The 19,977-nt window shown below is 44.2% G+C and overlaps 1 protein-coding gene across 5 annotated transcripts in view; it reads left to right on the top strand.

Moving 5' to 3' along the window:
• Positions 1–19,977, top strand: part of LOC310679589 (uncharacterized protein) — a 260,057-nt gene that overhangs the window by 34,125 nt on the left and 205,955 nt on the right. For 4 of the 5 annotated variants that reach the window (XR_014512329.1, XM_083445117.1, XM_083445116.1 and 1 more), the window contains exons 2-3: positions 1,799–1,920; positions 19,495–19,542. Coding sequence is in view for 4 of the 5 variants with exons in the window: in XM_083445117.1 (XP_083301243.1) it covers positions 1,799–1,920; positions 19,495–19,542 (170 nt within the window). In the remaining variant the exon portion in view is untranslated. The remainder of the gene's footprint in view (positions 1–1,798; positions 1,921–19,494; positions 19,543–19,977) is intronic. The other variant, XM_083445118.1, reaches the window with a different exon arrangement.

Raw genomic sequence — 19,977 nt, 5'->3', positions numbered from 1 at the left:
ACATGCATATATATTTTTTGGTATATATATTTCGGGTTGTATCACCGAATTCAGAGAAGTGCAAATTTGGGAGTGTTAGCTGTCTTCCAAGCTCACATTTTATTTCAGGAAATGAGGTAGGTCCGTATTAAAATACAAACCAAATTTCTCCCCACACACCTAGCTGTAGATTGAGAAGGGGTGAAGCAGAGTGAGGCTGAAATCATCGGTTGTATCATGTTTATTATTTCTGTAAAATCACATAATTATTGAGGGGGGCATGGATTTACCCCCAAATCTTGGTCAAGCCCACACCAGAGCTGTAAACCACATGCTGTGCATGCCATAGGAACCATCTCCTAGGGGCTGAGGGCTCTTTGCCCCCCCCCAATAAAATATTTGAGGGGCCCCCAAAGTCAATGGGCATTGCCATTCAAATGGTGTGTGTGCATGGTGGCATGGAATTGATTATGCAAGGCAAGGCTTGCCTCCCCCCTCCCAAAATTTTATTCAAGTTGGTAAGGTAAAGGTAAAGGACCCCTGGACAGTTAAGTCCAGTCAAAGGTGACTATGGGGCTGCGGCGCTCATCTCGCTTTCAGGCCAAGGGAGCAGGCGTTTGTCCACAGACAGCTTTCTGGGCCATGTGGCCAGCAGCACTAAACCACTTCAAGTGCAACGGGACACTGTGATGGAAGCCAGAGTACACAGAAACACCGTTTACCTTCCTGCCACAGCGGTACCCATTTATCTACTTGGTTGCTTGCTTTCGAACTGCTAGGTTGGCAGAAGCTGGGACAGAGCAACGGGAGCTCACCCTGTCGTGGGGATTCGAACCACAGACCTTCCGATCAGCAAGCCCAAGAGGCTCAGTGGTTTAGACCACAGCATCACCCGCATGCACACAGAAGTCACCAGGGTTCAATCCCTACCCATCTAAGACATGTGCAAAATTCCTCTTTGGCCGTTTTCACACCAAGCACTTAAAACAGTATAACGACCACTTTAAACACTCATGGCTTCCCTCAGAGAATTCTGTGAGCTGTTGTTTTACAAGAGGCCCCTACTCGCCACACAGAGCTATAATTCCCCATGAAGAGGCATTGACTGTTGACCCACTCCAGGGATTGTTTAAAGTGGTATTGTAGTGTTTTAAATGTATAATGTTGATGTGGTCTTTGAAATCCTGGAGGGCTGCTGCCTATCAATCAGATGGGCCCAAGTTCTGGGCCCGGTGCACATACTATTCCCCCACAATGCCTTTCTTCCTTAGGGCAACAACTATTGCATCCAGGGCTTGGAATATCTGCCTGAGGGCTCCCAAGTCCTTTATGCAAACCCAGATGAAAACTCCCAGTGGAATAAAGAAATGCATTAGGATGGAGTGATTTAATGAATGGATAGTAAAAGCCAAATACTATCATTTGTAGCTGTACACTTGAAGGGGGTTTGGCTGATACTGTGTTTCACTCTCTCCCCCACCCCCTTTACAGTTTTTTTTAAAAAAACCAACAAAATCAGAAAGATGCACAATGCACATTTTTATAAGGGCTTCTCAAAGGACGTAAATATATGGTTGCTGACATTTTGCCTCTAAGGACCCTTTTGAACACATTATCTCCAGAGCGTTGCTCCAATCTGACTGTTTAAAATAGAATAAGTTGGGAAAACTCCCTTCAATGTGTTTTCAATTGCAGATCGTGGCACTTTCATCCAACAATTTTGAGGAGATAACTTTTAATTACAATAATAAGAACCACATGGGCAGTTGATTGATGCAAACCTGATGTGTTCTCTTACTTTATTAATCTTTTTAATTAGAGTCAAAAGAATGTTTTATCTGTCGGGAAGGAGACGAGATGGGCCGTGACGCTCTGCTGCACTTCTGTGACTGCAAAAACTTGATTGCTCACCAGAAATGTCTTTTAACTTGGATACAAAAGGTAAGGGAACTGATGCAGAATGTGTCCTTCCAGTTCAGCATCTTTGGTCTCTCACTCTTCCTGCGACAGTCTACGTCAGCATCTTACTGTGTGGGGATAACACTATGGTAGGCCTTCCTTGTCTTCATTTGCAAAAGGGCTCTTGCTTGCGATTTTTCAGAAGTTCTCTGAATATATTATTCTAGAAATACCTTTGGGAAGGACCACTGGAGAGGACTCCAACCCCCACCCCCCACCCCGCTGGAGAATATTCAGCGATAACCCTTCCCACCGAATAAGGTGATTTTGATTTATGTTTTTTTAACTAGCCCTAGTTATAGCACACAAGCATGGGTTTATAATCTTGGTTCCAGGATATGGCCTGAAGGTTTGTGAGGCTTGCTGAAGCCAGGTGGGTCTGATCACAGTCTGGATGGATGACTGCTGTGGAACCCTGTGTAGGCTACAACCATGGGTTCCATGATGGGAGAAAATAAGTAAATACAAGTGCTTAGCCTTATACTTAAGTTGATATTTTCTGGATAACACAGTTGGTTAAAGCAGGGTGCTGATAATCTTACTCGGCTACGAATGATCACCAAAGGAGAAGAAGGAGAAGAAGACAGCCTAGATGTGTAGCAGTTGAGTTTCCACTGAGCTGAGTTTCATTGGTCATTAGGAAAGAAAATGTATGTAGCACCTAATCACAGGCATGGCTACATGATGTGGAGTCTGAATTCAGATGCTATCTAGCATCCAAATGCAAAGTATTCAAACACAGAAGAAAATATAATGTTGTGTAGCTTATTTGTTTGTTTGCTTACATTTATGAATTGTTTCCTATGAAACATCTCCAAACAATTTTGCAATAAGAAACCCCAGCAAATTCCTCTTCAGGCGTTCAGGTTCCAGACCATTCCTATTGTGTGTGTGGGGGGGGGGGACTTGCCGCATCACCACATCACAAGGCAACTCTTTCTCGTTGTGCTTGGTGATCATTGGCTCCATTAGCAGTTAGCCAAAAATGAGAATCATCAGGATGTGGGGTTGTTGGGTACAATGGATGAGCTTCCTATAGCTCCCTGCACTAGTATCCCTGCAAATGCAATATTTTGTTAGGAAAGTCTCAAGATCAAGCTATAAATAAGTGAGATGTTGACTTGGAAAAGGTTTTTAGAACTCCCTCCCCTAATTTGAAACACATGTGGCAAATATTCAGTATCAGCACTACTTAATATGTTCACAGACCCAGGACTTCTTCTCCATTTTTTTTCATGGAATTGATTTCCCCAGTTCCCCAAAGAGTTCACAAACCTAACGTTATAATTTAGGCTCTATTATTTGGAGTGGTTTCCCTTTTGTGCCAGAACAGGAAGCCGGTCTGGTGGTCAAATTGCTAAATGCAACGTGATAGTCCCCATCTTTTGTTAGAATTGACCGCGGTTATTTGTTACGATTTTGTGTGATGCCGGCAATGGAGCAGGCGGAGGGCTGTGATTCTGAGCATGTTTCGTAAGCGAAATGAAATCAAGAAATAACTTCTGGTCAAATGTGCTTAAAAGTGTCTAACTTGCTTACATTCTCGGTGAGCTTGGTAATGGGGCATAGCTCAGGAGCAGAGCACAGGAACGAAATCCCTGCGCACACCAGAATAGCAAGATGGGGCACAAGAGGACTGGGGAAACTTATTTATTTAATTTACTTACAATAGTATCCACATCGTTAATGTGCATGGGGGCTTTAGTTACTACAGTTCTGGGGACACCTGACATAGATAGGATGAGCCTAACCCAGCACTCAGTTGGCAAAAGGCATATCCTAAACAACTTAGCACCAGGCTGCTGAAAGGAAGACCTTGCCGCCATACATCTCTGCTAGGCAACTGCCTAACTCAGATGGAGCACTGCTTAGACTACTGCACACACCCCAGAGGTGTGCTTCGTATGTCCTAGAAATTGAGCTTTTAGTGTTGCAGCTCCAGCCCTCTGGAATTAGTTGTTTGTTTCTCATTTTTACTAGTCTTAGTCTTATTTATTAGTTGTGTTTTTGAACTCGGGTGTCCCAGAGTGACTGGAACAATGAAAAGAGGAAGAACAAAAACATATAAAAGATATTAAAAGGAACAAGTCCTACCCATCCCACTTAAAGGATGGGCACAACAAAGGCCACTGACATATCTAGCTACCCTCCCAATTAAAAAGCCTGGGTTATTAAGAATGTTTTTGCCTGGCATCTAAAAACAGACAGGTATAGGAGAATGCAGGGAATTTTGATAGGTGGGCTTTGCACCCGCCTTGAGTGTTTTCGCCTGGCTGAAATGTGCCTTTGAACCCTGATAATGTACGTTTGTTTGCTTGCTTGCTTGGGTGGAGGGTGGAGTGGTATGTATGTGCAAAGATAGCATTGACATCAGTTGTTCTATCCAGTTTTGCCTGTGGCCCCACCCATCAGTGCCCACAAGGAAATGTGGCTCTCACAGAAGCATCATTTTGGTGCTTTAGAGATGATGTACATTTTAAGGAAGAACATGGTAGAGCCTCCTTTGGCATGTACCATTTCCAAACGTAGGCGGGAGGATTCACAGGTTCAAATGCTGCCCTATGCAAAAACAAAAAATCCTTGTAGAATAAACCTAGGATACCAAGGTGATAGCCAGGCCTGGCTGAGAAATGCTGGCATTTCAGGCGAAAAAGGTTAAAACTATTCTCCCTTTTCGCAGGCATTTTTTGGGGGGGGAAAGGAGAGCAGCCTTCAGTCCTGCAGTCCCCAGTCTCTATTCCGGTCCCAGGAGGGGCTGTTTCAAGAGTGACAAGATTAAATAACCCATCCATCACAATTTCCTGCATTCTCCCAGTCTTCTTCTTCCATCCCACATCATAGACTCAGGGCCAAGCCCGACGTGATGGTGACAGCCACTTTTGTTTGTTCAAGTGTCTGCACAGTTGATGTCTAAAGTGGGGAAAGTGTCTAATTTTAACATCAAAAGGGGTGCAGAGATGAAAGGAGCAGAGAGCTCCTTGCAGGCTGTCACCCCCCAGCACTCATCTCTCAGCCTGTCTCGCTTCCAGTAATGGAGTCTGGCTGACGGGGAGGGAGGTAGTGAAGGTGAGGATGAAACAGAGGAGCTCCCTTTAATGATGAAATTGGGCATTTCCACACACACACACTATTCTGTGAACCTCCACATGAACAGACGGTCATATGGGTCCAACCAGCATTCTTCTCCATTCCATCATCCTCTTTCCTGCAGTCAGATGCTTCTAGGAAGCTCACAAACAGGACATGAAAGCAATAGCTGTCTTCTCCACTTGTTCCTCAGCGGTAGGTTCCCTCTCACTTCAGAGGCTGTACATAGCCTCTAGCATCCTTTCCCCTCCATGAATTCATCCACTCTCTTCTCAGACCCATGCCCTTCACTACATGTGGTGTTGAGTTCCAAAGTTTAACCACGTGCCTAAATTACTTCTTTGTTGCGCTTGAATCTCCCACCACTCTGCTTCACCTGATGGCCCTGGGATCTAGTATCGTGAGACAAGGAGAAAAACATTTTTCTGTCCATGGGCAATGAGTGATGATTGCTACCATCATGCCGAGTTTGACCTCTGGTCTGCAGCTTTGGGCTTATCAAATGTCATTATCCTCAGGTGACCCAGGCTAGAGTTGAACTAAATGAGCTTCTCACACAACGGGGCATGAGAGGAAAGTCTGTGATTGGCAGGGACAGAGCTCTTGAAATTACAGTAAGAATTAGAGAGGCCCACTGCATTTTTGCCTCTTGCCTTGCCAGCCTTGGAGACCCCAAACATAGTACTATTTCAAGATACAATAGACCAACAAGCCTAAGGGACAAACTGAGCTCTACATTAAACAAATCCCAAGTAGGCCTCTGACCTGAAGATCCAAGTATATGATTCCCTCCAGAAGGAATTAGATTTATGCTGACACAGCGAATTCAGTTTTGAGAGTTTATTGGGTTTGAAATTCATGACATGTCGTATTGAGTCACGAACTCCTGGAACACAATGGCTGCTGTTTTGTGCTCGGCATGATGGCACTGTCATGTATGTTGTGGTCTTTCGGCCAAATGTCTATTTCTGAAAAACTGGAGAAAGTCCAAACCTCCCTGTGAAGAAGACTGAGTTGAGGATTTATTAAATCTAGCGACTAATGGGAAGAAAAACATTTTTGGTCATTGAGATGCATTGGAATGTAGCGCCAGTGTTCAAGGAAATGGTTGCATGTGTGCAAGAATGACTGCTAGTGCAACAAGACTCTCCTTCTTCTCCTCCCACTGCATGTTCCTGCTCTCCCCAAATATGCTCCAGTGGGTTGGAGTAAACTCCAGAACAGATTCAGGGATCAAGCAAATGTGGGGGGAAAGAAAGAGGAAGTCCTTGCACTGATAGAATCTTAACCTTAGTGCTATGTTGAACACAACCCTATATTAGGGTTGCTATATTTCAAAAAGTGAAAATCTAGACACAAATGTTGTTGAGCTTTCAAGTTGTTGAGTTGTTGAGCTTTTGAGTTGTATGGCAGCCCAACCTATGTGTTCTTTAGCTTGTAGTGGAGATGTATCCAGCTAAGTTACGCCAATATTTTCCTCTTCTCTCTCCCTCTGAATAAATATTGACCATTTGTTTGCAGGAAGTTTTGTAAGGGGAATAATTTGAATTATTGCATTATTGAACGAAAAGGATAACATTAGCTATGATAATTAAAGGCAATATGAATTTAAAAAATGCAGAAGAAATTCTAAAAATGGGAGATCACCAGAGGTGCTGATGGAAGTCCAAAAAGATTGCATAAGAGATGAAAATTTGTGGAATGTATGATAATTATTATGTTTTAAAATTAATAAAAATTATTTTAAAAAAGAAAAAAGAATAAATATTGACCATTTGGGGGGTTATGTGGATGGGCTTAGCTTGACAGATGAGCAAAGATAAGCAGGCTCTTTATTAATGCTCTACATTTTACATAGGTTTATAACGGTATCGGTTTAGTTTGGGATCCGCCTTTATTTATGAGCTGAAATTGTTTAGTGCACTGAAATGCTGATGCAAATCTTAATGCATCTTCCTACCTGATATGGTTTATGTACAAATAGCTTCTGAGCATTTAGATTTCTTCTCATTTATTTCCACAGGAGGCTTTGGGGGGATTCCTACTACGTTTTACAAAAGAGGTTCTGTGTTTGTGAATCAGGTCATCGGGTCATTACAGGGATGGGCAGGTACTTACTGCCCACCATGCCCTTGGCACCACAGAAAAGAGTGGGGCTTGTGCAAGAACTGGACTGGAAGAAATGTAGCAACAGACCCTCAAATACCTACGGAGAAATTTCCCCTTGCCAAAGTGATAACCACCAAAGGGGAGGGAAGATTTCACCACCGACTTCCCCATTTGCTTCTCTAGGGGCATAACTAATTCCTGTCCTCATAACTTGAAGCAAGTGAATACAAACCTGGGGTCAGGGCCGGCCCACCCAGAAGGCAAGGTGAGGCGACTGCCTCAGGCAGCGGGATCCCCCGGGGCGGCAGATTTGGCCTCCAAGAAATGCATCACCCAGTGTTGTTGTTGCTGCTATAGTGGAAACAATGGCTGCAGCATGTTCCTTGGATGCTGAATCTGCAGCGTCCTTGGCAGCCCTTTGCGTATTGCCTCTTGGAGACTAGGAGGTGCTGCTGATCTCCTCCACCCCCCTTGTTCCTGATGCTGATCTTCACTTACCCCTTCTTCCCTGGTTGTTGGGTGGGCACCATTTTATGGTTCACCTCAGGAGTCAAAATGTCTTGGACCAACCAGGGGCTGTTGTGTATTCAGGACTGGCTCCCTCACAGTGACCTTTTGAGTGTGCAGTATGGACATTCCGTGTGCATCTTGGGGGATAGAATTCAGGAGTAGCCAATATGGCGGCCTCTGGAAATTGAGGACTACAACTCCCATCAGCCCCAGCCAGCATGGCTTATGGTTGGAGGTAATGGGAGTTGTAGTCCACAGCAACAACAACAACCACGTTGGCTACCCCTGAAAGAGACGTTCCCATGCTAAGATTCAAAAGCCTGTAACAGGTGCATAAGACGAGAACCATACTACCAGTTTGGTTAATTGAGAGTTCTGCCTAACCCAGTTGCTGGATTGTGTGACTTGGAAATATACTCTAGTAAGACAGCATAGGACCTTAAAGAGTTAAAAAGAAAAATCCATAGGAAAATTAAAAATGTGCTTCAGTCTGTCACCCTCAGCATGAGGATGTATGGGGAAAGTGTTTCAGGGCTTGCTCCATCCTCGGATTCCGAGAAGGGTGTCTTGGCAAAGATTTCTACACACGTGTTTGTCATATCTAACTTATTAAGCAATTGAATTTAGTAATAATGACTGTAAATTAACCATCTGTCAAAGATAAGAAATGTCTGACTTAACCCTCGGGCTGCCGCAAATGCATTTGTATGATGCCCACAACATTGCAATGGTTGCCAAAAGGGAAAAATGGCAGCAGACCAAAAACTCACAGAGGAGTATGCATTCCTTTGTGCAAATCGTTGGTGGTTTCTTTTTATTCCTCTCCCCCACCCATTTTTGGCCAAACTTCAGCTGTAAGGAGCTGTTTTGTTTTGTTTTATGTTTTGGAGATTAGCTTAACGGTAAAACGGAATGTATGTTTCTGTGTGAGAAGTGTGAGCAGCACACAGAGGAGTGTCTTTCAGCCCTCCCTCCCAAATTGAAATGGTAGTTTTAAAAATGTAAACCAATGTGTGGTGTGCCTTGGAAAGGACTGCTGGAGATTTATAAAGCTATCTTCCTAAAATCCAATTGTCTTCTTTCAGCTCCTGGTTTACACAAGACTATCACATACAGGGACACGGGTGGCGCCGTGGGTTAAACCACAGAGCCTAGGACTTGCCGATCAGAAGGTCGGTGGTTCGAATCCCCATGACGGGGTGAGCTCCTGTTGCTCGGTCCCAACTCCTGCCAACTTAGCAGTTCGAAAGCACATGAAAGTGCAAGGAGATAAATAGGTACCGCTCCGACGGGAAGGTAAACAGCATTTCCGTGCACTGCTCTGATTCACCAAAAGCGGTTTAGTCATGCTGGCCACATGACCCGGAAGCTGTACGCCAGCTCCCTCAGCTAATAAAGTGAGATGAGTGCCGCAACCCCAGAGTCGGTCATGACTGGACCTAATGGTCAGAGGTCCCTTTACCTTTACCTATCACATACAGTCGTACCTTGGATCCCAAACGCCTTGTGAGTCGAAAGTTTTGGCTCCTGAAGTCCGCAAACCCAGAAGTGACTGTTCCGGTTTGTGAACGTTCTTTGGAACCCGAACGTCCGACGTGACTTCCACAGCTTCCGATTGGCTGCAGGAACTTTCTGCAGCCAATCAGAAGCCGTGCCTTGGTTTCTGAATGTTTTGGAAGTCAAACAGACTTCCAGAACGGATTCCTTTCGACTTCTGACGTACCACTGTATTTTTACTTCTGATATGATTATAATGCGCCCGATGGGTTACGCTTTAGGGAAGCATTGCACTCCCTCTCCCTACTTCTTCCTGGAGAACAAGTTGCCACTTCTGACTTCAGCCCAGTTAGGTATGGACAGCAGTATGAACTGTGTTAAAAGCAGCTGTGTTTTCAAATCCTGGTTAATTGGGAAATCCTGGTTAGTCTTAACTACAGTAAATGCTTATATTGAAATTGACATGGTTTGGAACAGTGATGTAATACTGTGGACAACTGCATCTGCGCAAACCATATATCAAGAGTGGGGGACCATTTTAAGTCCAAGGACTTCAGGCAGTGATCTCTCACAGTCCTACCTGGAGATTCCCAGATTTGAACGTGGGACCTTCTGCGTGCAAAACAGAGGCTCTGCCATCAAGCTGTAGTGCTTTGTTCATCATGCTTTTAGGAGCTGTCTGCTTGGTCATTGACTCAACAGTACTGGTGTACAGCTTCTGTAGCACTAAAGGTAAAAGATAAAGGACCCCTGAACATTTAAGTCCAGTCAAAGGCGACTATGGGGTTGTGGCACTCATCTCACTTTCAAACCGAGGGAGCTGGCATTTGTCCACAGACAGCTTTCCGGGTCATGTGACCAGAATGACTAAACCACTTCTGGTGCACTGAGACACCGAGATGGAAACCAGAGCGCATGGAAATGCCGTTTACCTTCCCACCACATCAGTACCTATTTATCTACTTGCACTTTGATGTGCTTTTGAACTGCTAGGTTGGCAGGAGCTGGGACAGAGTAACGGGAGCTTGCCCCGTCACGGGGATTCGAACTGCCAACCTTCTGATTGGCAAGCCCAAGAAGCTCAGTGGTTTACTAACAAAACCAAACAAGAACAGTTTAAAACACCTCAAACAATCTTATCTTTCATTCACTTATTTCACCAACTTCCTCACACCTCCCTTTTTGTATTCCACTTCTGTCAATTGTTTCAGCAATGAAGGGACCCCCAATTTTGAATTGTGCCCAGTTTTGCAGTTTGATTGCAGCCACACAGGAAGGCAGAAAGTTCTTCGGCTTCTTCCCAGGCAGCTGGCCTTTTATTTCCTCGAAATGTAGGTGGTCACTGTGTGTCGATGGCATTTTTTCTGCTCTTCCTACATCTGGGACTTGCCTCTGACCCTCGCACCCAACCCAAGGAATAAAAATGGCTCCCATTCTGTTGGCCGCTTGCACTTTTAACTCTACACAATCTTGGGCTGTCGCATTAGAATCTGTCAAGAGCCAAAATTGCTGAAACATCACCGGGTCTATTCAAACCAGCTCATTCCACCTTCTCGTACATTTGGGAGAATTAAGCAGCTCTCTGTGGAAATAAGCATGTCAGCAAACATGCGCATAAAATCAGAAGCAAAATGAACCTGATGCACCAATCCAGAGCTGGAAGATGTTTGACAGCAAAAATGGGAGCCAGTTCTATTTGCTGATCAATACATGCAATGACCTTGTGCATTTAGAAGAATGCAAGCCTGCAGGAAGCAGTAGGCCCCATCTAGTGATGGAAAAGACATGATGCCTGTAGAGAGCTGAATGTACGGACATCTACCAATCAGTAGAGGTGGGCAAGGTTCAATTTGTTGTATCTTTAGTTGTGGGACTGGGGAAATGAAGGGACAGTCCAATATTAAAGGTAAAGAAAGGGACCCCGACCATTAGGTCCAGTTGTGGCCGACTCTGGTGTTGCGGCGCTCATCTCGCTTTATTGGCCGAGGGAGCCGGCGTACAGCTTCCGGGTCATGGGGCCAGCATGACTAAGCCACTTCTGGTGAACCAGAGCAGCGCATGGAAACGCCGTTTACCTTTCCGCCAGAGCGGTACCTATTTATCTACTCACACTTTGACGTGCTTTCAAACTGCTAGGTTGGCAGAAGCAGGGACTGAGCAACGGGAGCTCACCCCATCGCGGGGATTTGAACCGCAGACCTTCTGATCAGAAAGTCCTAGGCTCTGTGGTTTAACCCTCATCACCACCCGCATCTCTAGTCCAATATTAGTGTGTCCATATTACAGATGGGGAGTGAGGCTGAGAAGCAGAGCTATCCAGCAAGTTTGTGGCTCAGCAGAGATTGGAACTAGGCACTTCAAATTTAACATGCTCTTAATTATTAAGTCGCATTAGTCCAAAACAAAAATACCTTTCACTTACTCCCTTGGGCACCCAATGAGTCTCTGTGGTTTTTATTTAATGATTTTTAGTCATGCTGCTTCCTTATTCATTCATTGAGGGAAAGAGCATCAACCAATCAGAGCCAAAACTTTTGAAAGCTAGCATTTGGGCATCCAGAAGAAGCATATTTTGCCAGCTGGAGTACTTTTTGCAAGTTTGTGACCCATGTCTCATGGCCATAGTTCCCAAAACTTGTAGTTCTTCTTGAGCTGCAATGGGTCCTATCTTCCAAACAGAAGGTCCCTTTAATCAAATCCATGTGCTGTCCTCACCACCATCTGAGAGAATTGCATATAAAGTGTCCATTATTCACAGAGTCATATTGTAGAGTTGGATGGGACCCCAAGGGTCATCTAGTCCAACCCCCTGCAATGCAGGAATCTTGACTCAAGCATCCATGACAGATGGCCATCCAACCTCTGCTTAAAAACCTCCAAGGAAGGAGAGTCCACAACCTCTTGAGAGAGACCATCCCACTGTCGAACAATGGATCCTGTCATGCTGCCCAGCTTCAGTCAAAAAGAGACCAAGCGCTCCTGTATTTTAAATACATTTTAAAAAAAAAATCATACGGATTCGTTTTTCTTTTCCTGTAAAGCATCATTCTAGAACAAGAATAAACACATTTCTGTATCTTACATCTATCCATGATGTTGTTGTTGTTTTACCTATTGTAAGCCGATCTGAATGCATTAAAAGGTCAGGATATGTTTGGAATGAGTAAATAAAAATGTCCTTAACCTTCTGCCCCCCTCTTCCACCATTGTTATATTCTAGTGTGATCAGGGAATGACCGCGATTGGACTATGCGAGCAAACTTGGTTTTCAAAGGAGCCTAATGCAGTCCCCAAGTTCACCCATTTACTTTTTCCTCTGTAAGTGAATGTTTGTTACTAAATATATGGAATAAAAGGTGAGGTGTTGTTTCTGAGGGAAATTATTGCAGTGAAAGAAAAATCTTCCATCACCTTGACTGTAGGTGAATAGGGGTCTTTGAAATACACAAAGCCTTCCTCGAACAATCTCTGCTAGTGTTCTTCTGTTCCATACGTTTTAGAAACAGTTGAAGGTAAGACCAGGTGAGCAAGAATGCCATAACTGTAGAGTTTCTCCACTAAGAAACTTTTTTAAAAGTATTTGCCTACCTCCTAATTAACTATCTATGAATGTGGCTGTGAATTGGGGATGTTGTTGTTGTCCTCCATCATTCACCACCATTCACTACAAACCATGCCTTGCTTTCTTGCTTGCTAGTTTTAAAAATGTCACTTCAGTAGGCCAAAGACTTAAAAAGGGAAGGGTTTACCCACTTTTTAGGGTTTTAAAAGAAATTACCATCTTCAGTGTGAGTGAAAATGCAGTCCGTTTCCGCCCCCCTCCTCAGTGTCGGGAACTAACAATGGAGAAAGATAGCTGACTCATGGGACAGAACGAAGAACTTCTGTGTTGTCATTTTTTATTTCCACTGCAGTTGCTTCCGAAGTTTTAAAATGCAGATTTGAGCACTTCAAATGCTGTGAAATGGACAACTTCTCCTCAGTTCCTCAGTTCTTTACAGCTACTGGAGTCTGGCTATCCCCCTTTTGGCTGTAAAAATGAAGCTATGAGATCTGATTATGCTGTGCTAAGAATGTTTTACCTTAGTTAGTGATGGACATCTTGGAAAGGAACTATACAGGAAAAAACTGTTTCTCTGTATTGCAGTAGTAAATCATAATGCTTTTGTGTTGGCTTATCCTCATGGCTACAATATAATACAAGGAACTCATATTTCAAAATTAGCTGAAGGTTTCTTTTCTCAGACCAGCTATACTTCCCTGTTTTGCCAGCCACAGTTCCTTTGAGCAGCGATTTCTTAATGGATTCATCTATTAATTTGCAGACATCTAAGAGTATCTCTCGGGGGTTCCCCCCCCTTTCCCCCCTAATCTTGATGTTAGCAATACTTTGTGCACAAATATCCTTCTTGGATAGTCCAAAGCTGCATAAATGACTCTTTTAGCTTGATCCATCTCTTTGGATTAATCTCAGACATGTCTGTACACCGTAGGCAAACACCGCCTCGCTGAAACAGTGAGCAAAATGCTACAGGCTTGAACCAGATACACCAAAGATGGGGAAATATATATTGGTATTGTTCAGGACTGCAGTTACGGAACTGCTTGATGTCAAAATAGCTGTGATCCATAGAAGTATAACAAATCAAAGGAAGTGCCAGTGTCCTATTTAATCTAACCTCTAAAGCATTTTCAAACTAAGTAATTTGCCTGAAGCAGCGGTGAAGAACTGGGTGACCCCCAGATGTTGTGGAACTCCCATCACCCCCTGCCAGCATGCCTAATGGTCAGGGACGATGGGAGCTGTTGTTCAGCCACATCTGGAAAACCACAGCTTCTGCATCCATACTTTGCTGTTTTCGAAGCAGTTACGAAACTTTTAATGCTGTGCGGTAAGGGAAAGCAAGCCCTGGTTGACCTGTTAGTTTGGAAACCCAGCCAGATGGTCGGGGTATAAATAAATTATTATTAAATTATTATTATTAAAGGTACCAAGCCTGTACGGGCCAGTCGTGTCCGACTCTGAGGTTGCGCGCCCATCTCGCTTAAGAGGCCGGGGGCCAGCACTGTCCGGAGACACTTCCGGGTCATGTGGCCAGTGTGACAAGCTGCATCTGGCAAGCCAGCACAGCACACGGAAACGCCGTTTACCTTCCCGCTAATAAGCGGTCCCTATTTATCTACTTGCACCCGGGGGTGCTTTCGAACTGCTAGGTTGGCAGGCGCTGGGACCGAGCAATGGGAGCACACCCCGCCGCGGGGATTTGAACCGCCGACCTGACGATCGGCAAGTCCTAGGTGCTGAGGTTTTACCCACAGTGCCACCCGCGTCCCAATTATTATTATTGCAAATGTTTGGTAACATTTTCAGAGAAGTATATTCCCAGACGCCATGGTAAGCTATGTCTAACCAGACCAGGGCTGGATCTAGAAACATAAAAAAAAAAGTTTCAGCAAAACGCATTGTAAACCTCATATGGTGTCACAGTGTTATAGCGCATTTAAAACGCTTTTTCTTTACTGAAGTAGCTGAGTCCCAGGCATCTCATCGCAACCCAAAGCGTTTCAGCATGAAACAGATAATGTTAGATATATTACAGGCTGTGCTGTAGACAGCCTTTTGGCATCCACAGGGTGCAATGGTGTGACTTTGTACAGACTGGCCCTGAAAGAACTGGCAGAGTGGTCCAACACATGGCCCAAGGAATGGCCCTTGAGGCCTTTCTTTGATACCCTCAGCAACATTTGATGTCAGCCCTCATGCTGCCTTCGCAAAGCTGGATAAGGAGGCCCTGGGCTTTGGGAATGGGACATGAAGGCTCAGACAGGGTCCTAGAGTCTTCCCAAAGCCTGGTTAGCACTTCCCCAGCTTTGGGAAGGAGGAGGAGGGCCTCCTGCCAGAGTCTCATGTCTCCTTCCCCAAACCTGGTGTGTTGCTTTGTTGGCTTTCGCATGGTAGCACGAGGAATGGGGAGGGGCATCAAATTTTGGCCTACGTCCCACCCACCCAACAAGGCAGTGTGCGGCCCACAGGTTCTGTGACAAAGTACCTCTTGCGGCCCACTTTGTATGAAAGTTGCACCGCCCTGCACTAGATTTTTAAAAAAGTTCCTATGGCAGAACTTGGGTCTTCAGAACCTCAGACCAATACACTGTAAAGGTCTGACCAAAAGCTAGCTCTGTCAAACTTCTTCAAGAATGGTACTCAATTCTGGTGTCCATCTCTAACATGGAGATATTATTAATTTGAAGTGGCAGACATCGTGACTGAGGCTGGTCTAACCACCAGCTGCTAAACATGTTGCTTGAAAAGAAGAGGTGATGTTGACTTGTGCAGAAAAAATCTGTGTATGAGAATTGAAATTTGCCATCTCCTCCTCACCCCTGCAAACCCACCCACTGAACACCATCAGAATTCTCCTCAGAAGGCTGGAATACTCTTTGGACAATATAGGGACTGCAGGAGGAGAAGGGGAAATCCCATCATGCCCACTGGTGCAATGTTAGAATTTGTCTGAAAAAAATATGGTTTTGTGGTGCTGCTCTCTTGGGGGCCCTTTCTTGGTTGTCAAAAATGGCCCATAAGTACATTGCACCAATCCATCCTTAAACCCTAGAATAATTCTCTGGGTCTGTACTTTGTGTTTCTCCTCTTCCTTATTTTAGCATCTTTACTTTTCAGACCCAAGGACTTTGTGCATTTTTGCAGTATTTCTTCTTATTGGGGGGGGGGGAGGCCTGATAAGGGTCAAGCTAGACAAGACGCTAAATGCGTCATTACAAACCACATCTACGGTTTGTTTGTTTTTAGAAAAAGAAAAGAATATCAGCAACTGCGAGGGAGGCCAATTTTCACTTGGATTGCAGTGCACAAGGAGGGCAAGTTTAACCCCTTTTTCCCTTGTCAGAGCCCTAGCAATAATCATAGCCCAGTTTCTACCAGCTCTGGAATCAAAGCTCCCATTGCTTCTGATTTGAGTGGGGTGGTTCCAACTGCAGTAAGGAAGGAAATAGCTTCCATTGGTCCTTTCCAACCAGCTGAAGTTCTGGGGTGTAAAGAAACCCAAAAACCTAGGTGATGTCCTCCCCCTGCAATCCCCACGCCCCCCAATTTTTCTCTGGGCGCTTCAGGTGAGAGTAGGGGAAGTCCCATTAGTCAAGCAGAAGTCATTCAGCACCTGCTCTACATGCAGAAGGTCCTATGTTCTATGTTCAATCCCTTGTGTGTCCCGGTAGGCCTGAGAATGTCCCAACCAATGTAGACAATTCTGAGTTATAGAATCATAGTACAGTAGAGTTGGAAGGGACCTTGAGGCTCATCCAGGACAACCTCCTGCAATGCAGGTAAATGCAGTTGTCCTGTAGGAGAAAACCTGCAACCTTGGCATCATCAGCACCACGCTCTAGCCAACTGAGCTAAGTTAGTATAATGCACTTTCCTATGTTCCTATTGGATAAAAAGGTAAAGGAACCCCTGACCGTTAGGTCCAGTCGCGGACGACTCTGGGGTTGCGGTGCTCATCTCGCTTTATTGGCCAAGGGAGCCAGCGTACAGCTTCCGGGTCATGTGGCCAGCTTGACTAAGCCACTTCTGGCGAACCAGAGCAGTGCACGGAAACGCCGTTTACCTTCCCACCAGAGCAGTACCTATTTATCTACTTGCACTTTGACGTGCTTTCGAACTGCTAGGTTGGAAGGAGCAGGGACCGAGCAACGGGAGCTCACCCCGTCGCGGGGATTCAAACCGCCGACCTTCTGATCGGCAAGCCCTAGGCTCTGTGGTTTAGACCACAGCGCCATCCCTCCAAATGAATTTGAAGGAATCCTATAATTTTAAACACACACACTCACAGTGCCAGATGTGATTTGTGATGTGTTTCACATCATGCCCACTTTGGCCCTAATAAAGTAAGCTTAAGAGCTGAGCAGGGATTTGGACATCTAGTGTCCAAAGCCTTTGTGCTGTCCCAATGGGGACCACATTAGACACAATGTACACCCAGCTATCCCCATTCAACCTTTAAAAGGAAAAGGGAAGGGGGAAAGGCACAAATATTCATGCTCTTTCTCGTTTTTGCTGAGAGTAAATGATCAAAATGCTGTTTTAAATGAGACCATGGAGGCCCCTGGGAAACATCATTTTAACTGTGCCAAGGATGCCTCTCTTTTTTTTCCTTCTGCATTTCTTTATTAATAAAAACCACATTTTGTTTGCAAAACAAAACAGATTGGTCCAGTGGCACAAAACAATAATGCGGTGAAGGCGCTAGTTCATTAAACTGGAATACAGGGATTGGGTTACTAATTTGATGCTTTTAATTTCATGTTATAAATTACGTCCTTTCAGAAGGTAGGAGAAAAAATATTTCCCGTGACAATGGCTACCTACAGACAGGAAGGTTATATATTACCATGGAGAAATGAAAAGTTGAGGGAGTTGCGGGAGATTAGGCCTGCCGCTCAGATGGTTCCTCGGGAGCAAAAAGTAACGTGTGTGTATCAAGAGTAGCTTTATAAATACTCTTCATCAAATACAGAGCGCTTTTCTTTTCTCTTTTAATAAGAAGTTTTATAAAGATGCTAGGTAGATGGTAGCTACCAAATTCAACAACACGGCTATGAGCCAAACATGAAAAACAAACACAAAAGCATTATCAGTGGGAGAATCAATGAGAAGGTCATCCTTCATAAACCTTAAGTGTTTTCAGTTCATATTTGCATTATGTTTCCCAATGTCCATCCTCATCGGAATAAACAAGCCTTTAACTTTGGCCAAAGGATTGTGGCCTAAAACCTATTTTCTTCATGTCTACTCTTACTGTTAAGGTCCTCCTTTCCCTCATTGGTCTGTTTAGTAAAATATCTCTAAGCACTATCAAACATACGGTGCAGACGTATTTCCCCCCTTTCAATCAAGTCTTAGATACCCAAGTATGTGAGAGAGATTTCTCCAAAGTTGATATAGGGTGGTATTCAACTAAGTTCTTCTCAGAACTGATCCACCGAAATGAACGCACATTAGTTAACCATACTGATTAATTTCAGTGGATCTACTCTGAGTAAATGTTGAGTACCACCCAAAGGGTTGCATCCAGCTACATTCTACTCAGACACATTGAAATTAATGGGCCTCAGTTAGTCATAACTGTTAATTTCAATGAGTCTACTTTGAGTAGAGCTAAACACTGGATGCTGCCTTTACTGTTTGCAGCAGAGTGAAGGAGCTCTCTCCTGTGACTTCCTCCCCATTTTTGAAAGGTTGTTCCTTGAAGCTGAGGAACTTGGCTTTATTCTGAGTACTACAACCCAATGGTCATTTAGCACCAGTTATAAGTACAGCTCTTCCTGTTTGACCCATTTTGAAACTTGTCATCTAGTCTGCAATTCAGTACTCACTTAACTGAGAATAAGCCCCATGGAAGTCAATGAGATTTGCTGCTTCGGAGTATACTTGCATGGGATTGCACTGTTAAGTCCAGAAACTGCTATCTCGCAACGTATTCACTCAGGAGCTTTTGGCATAAAACAGGGGTCAATAAAAACAGCCAGCTTAAACTAGGATTCAATAGAGACAGGCAATTTACCATGTGGCTTGGGGAATAGCAGACTCTCTAGGACAAAATAGGACTCCTAGACATCCTATCTGGAAGTCTTTCATTAGACTTCAAGGGACTAGGAAAGGGGAGGAGGAAAGAGGAGATATTTGGGCACAACCATCATTCTCACTCTAATAAATAATGGTTTTGTGTTACATTTGAACTGGCCCTAAGTCTCCCGCATTCACAGCTGAGTTCCATGACGCCATTGGGGGCAATGATCCCTGGGCACCACTGCTGCCGCACAGCCTTAATTTATGACACAGTAGACACTGTGGTTTCTAAAAGTAACATTACATTTTTTAAAAAATTGGAATGATATGCCATAAAAATGAAACAATACTTATTGAATGCTTTGTCCCGCCAAAGCTGCTCGAGATCCATTTTCTCTTTGAGAATGAAGGTTAAACACCATAAACTTGATTACTTCTCGAGGCTCAGAGAGACTCCGCAGTCCTGAGCCCTGTTTTAAGCTGATTGTCCATTATCTTTTTGTGCCTTATTGACTTGAGGACTAATTAAGAGCATTAGCATAAAATGAAAAAATTACAATGCAAGAATGGTGCCAATTATCACATGTGAACCACATTCTGAAACTGTAAAACATTCATTTTGCATTACTGATCTGGCCCTGCGAGTCTTCGGTGCTGCCAAGCAGATAATGCTGATGTTTTTTCATATGTTCATTCCCCCCCCCCCTTCTGCAGCACCCATTTTTGAGATCAGTTTTACTCCTAAATGCCTCTTCTTTTTACAGGGTCTTCAGGGTGAAGGTGCTCCAAGGTGCAAAGTGTGTACAGCCGAGGTAAGTCACTCATTATTATTCTTTACTTACATCATTTCTTCATAAAACTTCTGATTAAGAGTAAAATGAAACCGTTTTTAACCTGAGAGCTAGTCAAACGTTGTATGAGCTAAGAACTAGGAACTCAACCACAAAACCACTAGATGATGTTGTCACTCGTCTTTCATCCTCCGTTTGCATCATATATAAATCACAGAACTGGCTTACATTTTAAGATTGCTGTGATGGTCACTGTGATATGGTAGATAATGGGTGGAATTCAATGTAGTACTAAGTCAATGGGCCTATTAGTGCAAGGATTTCCCCTTGCTCAGAAGACTCTTTTCATCCTACAGCACCTAAATCTGTTCTGGGGGTTCCCCAAACTTTTGGAAGCATATTTGGGGATGGCATAGGGTGGCTGATGGGAGGAGAGGAGGGAAGGACATGTTTCAC

The sequence above is a fragment of the Podarcis tiliguerta genome (assembly GCF_965153285.1).
Source record: "Podarcis tiliguerta genome assembly, chromosome: 6".
Classification (NCBI taxonomy): Eukaryota; Metazoa; Chordata; class Lepidosauria; order Squamata; family Lacertidae; genus Podarcis; species Podarcis tiliguerta.
Note: the sequence above shows the minus strand (reverse complement) of the source record. Positions and strands in the feature narration are given on the sequence as shown.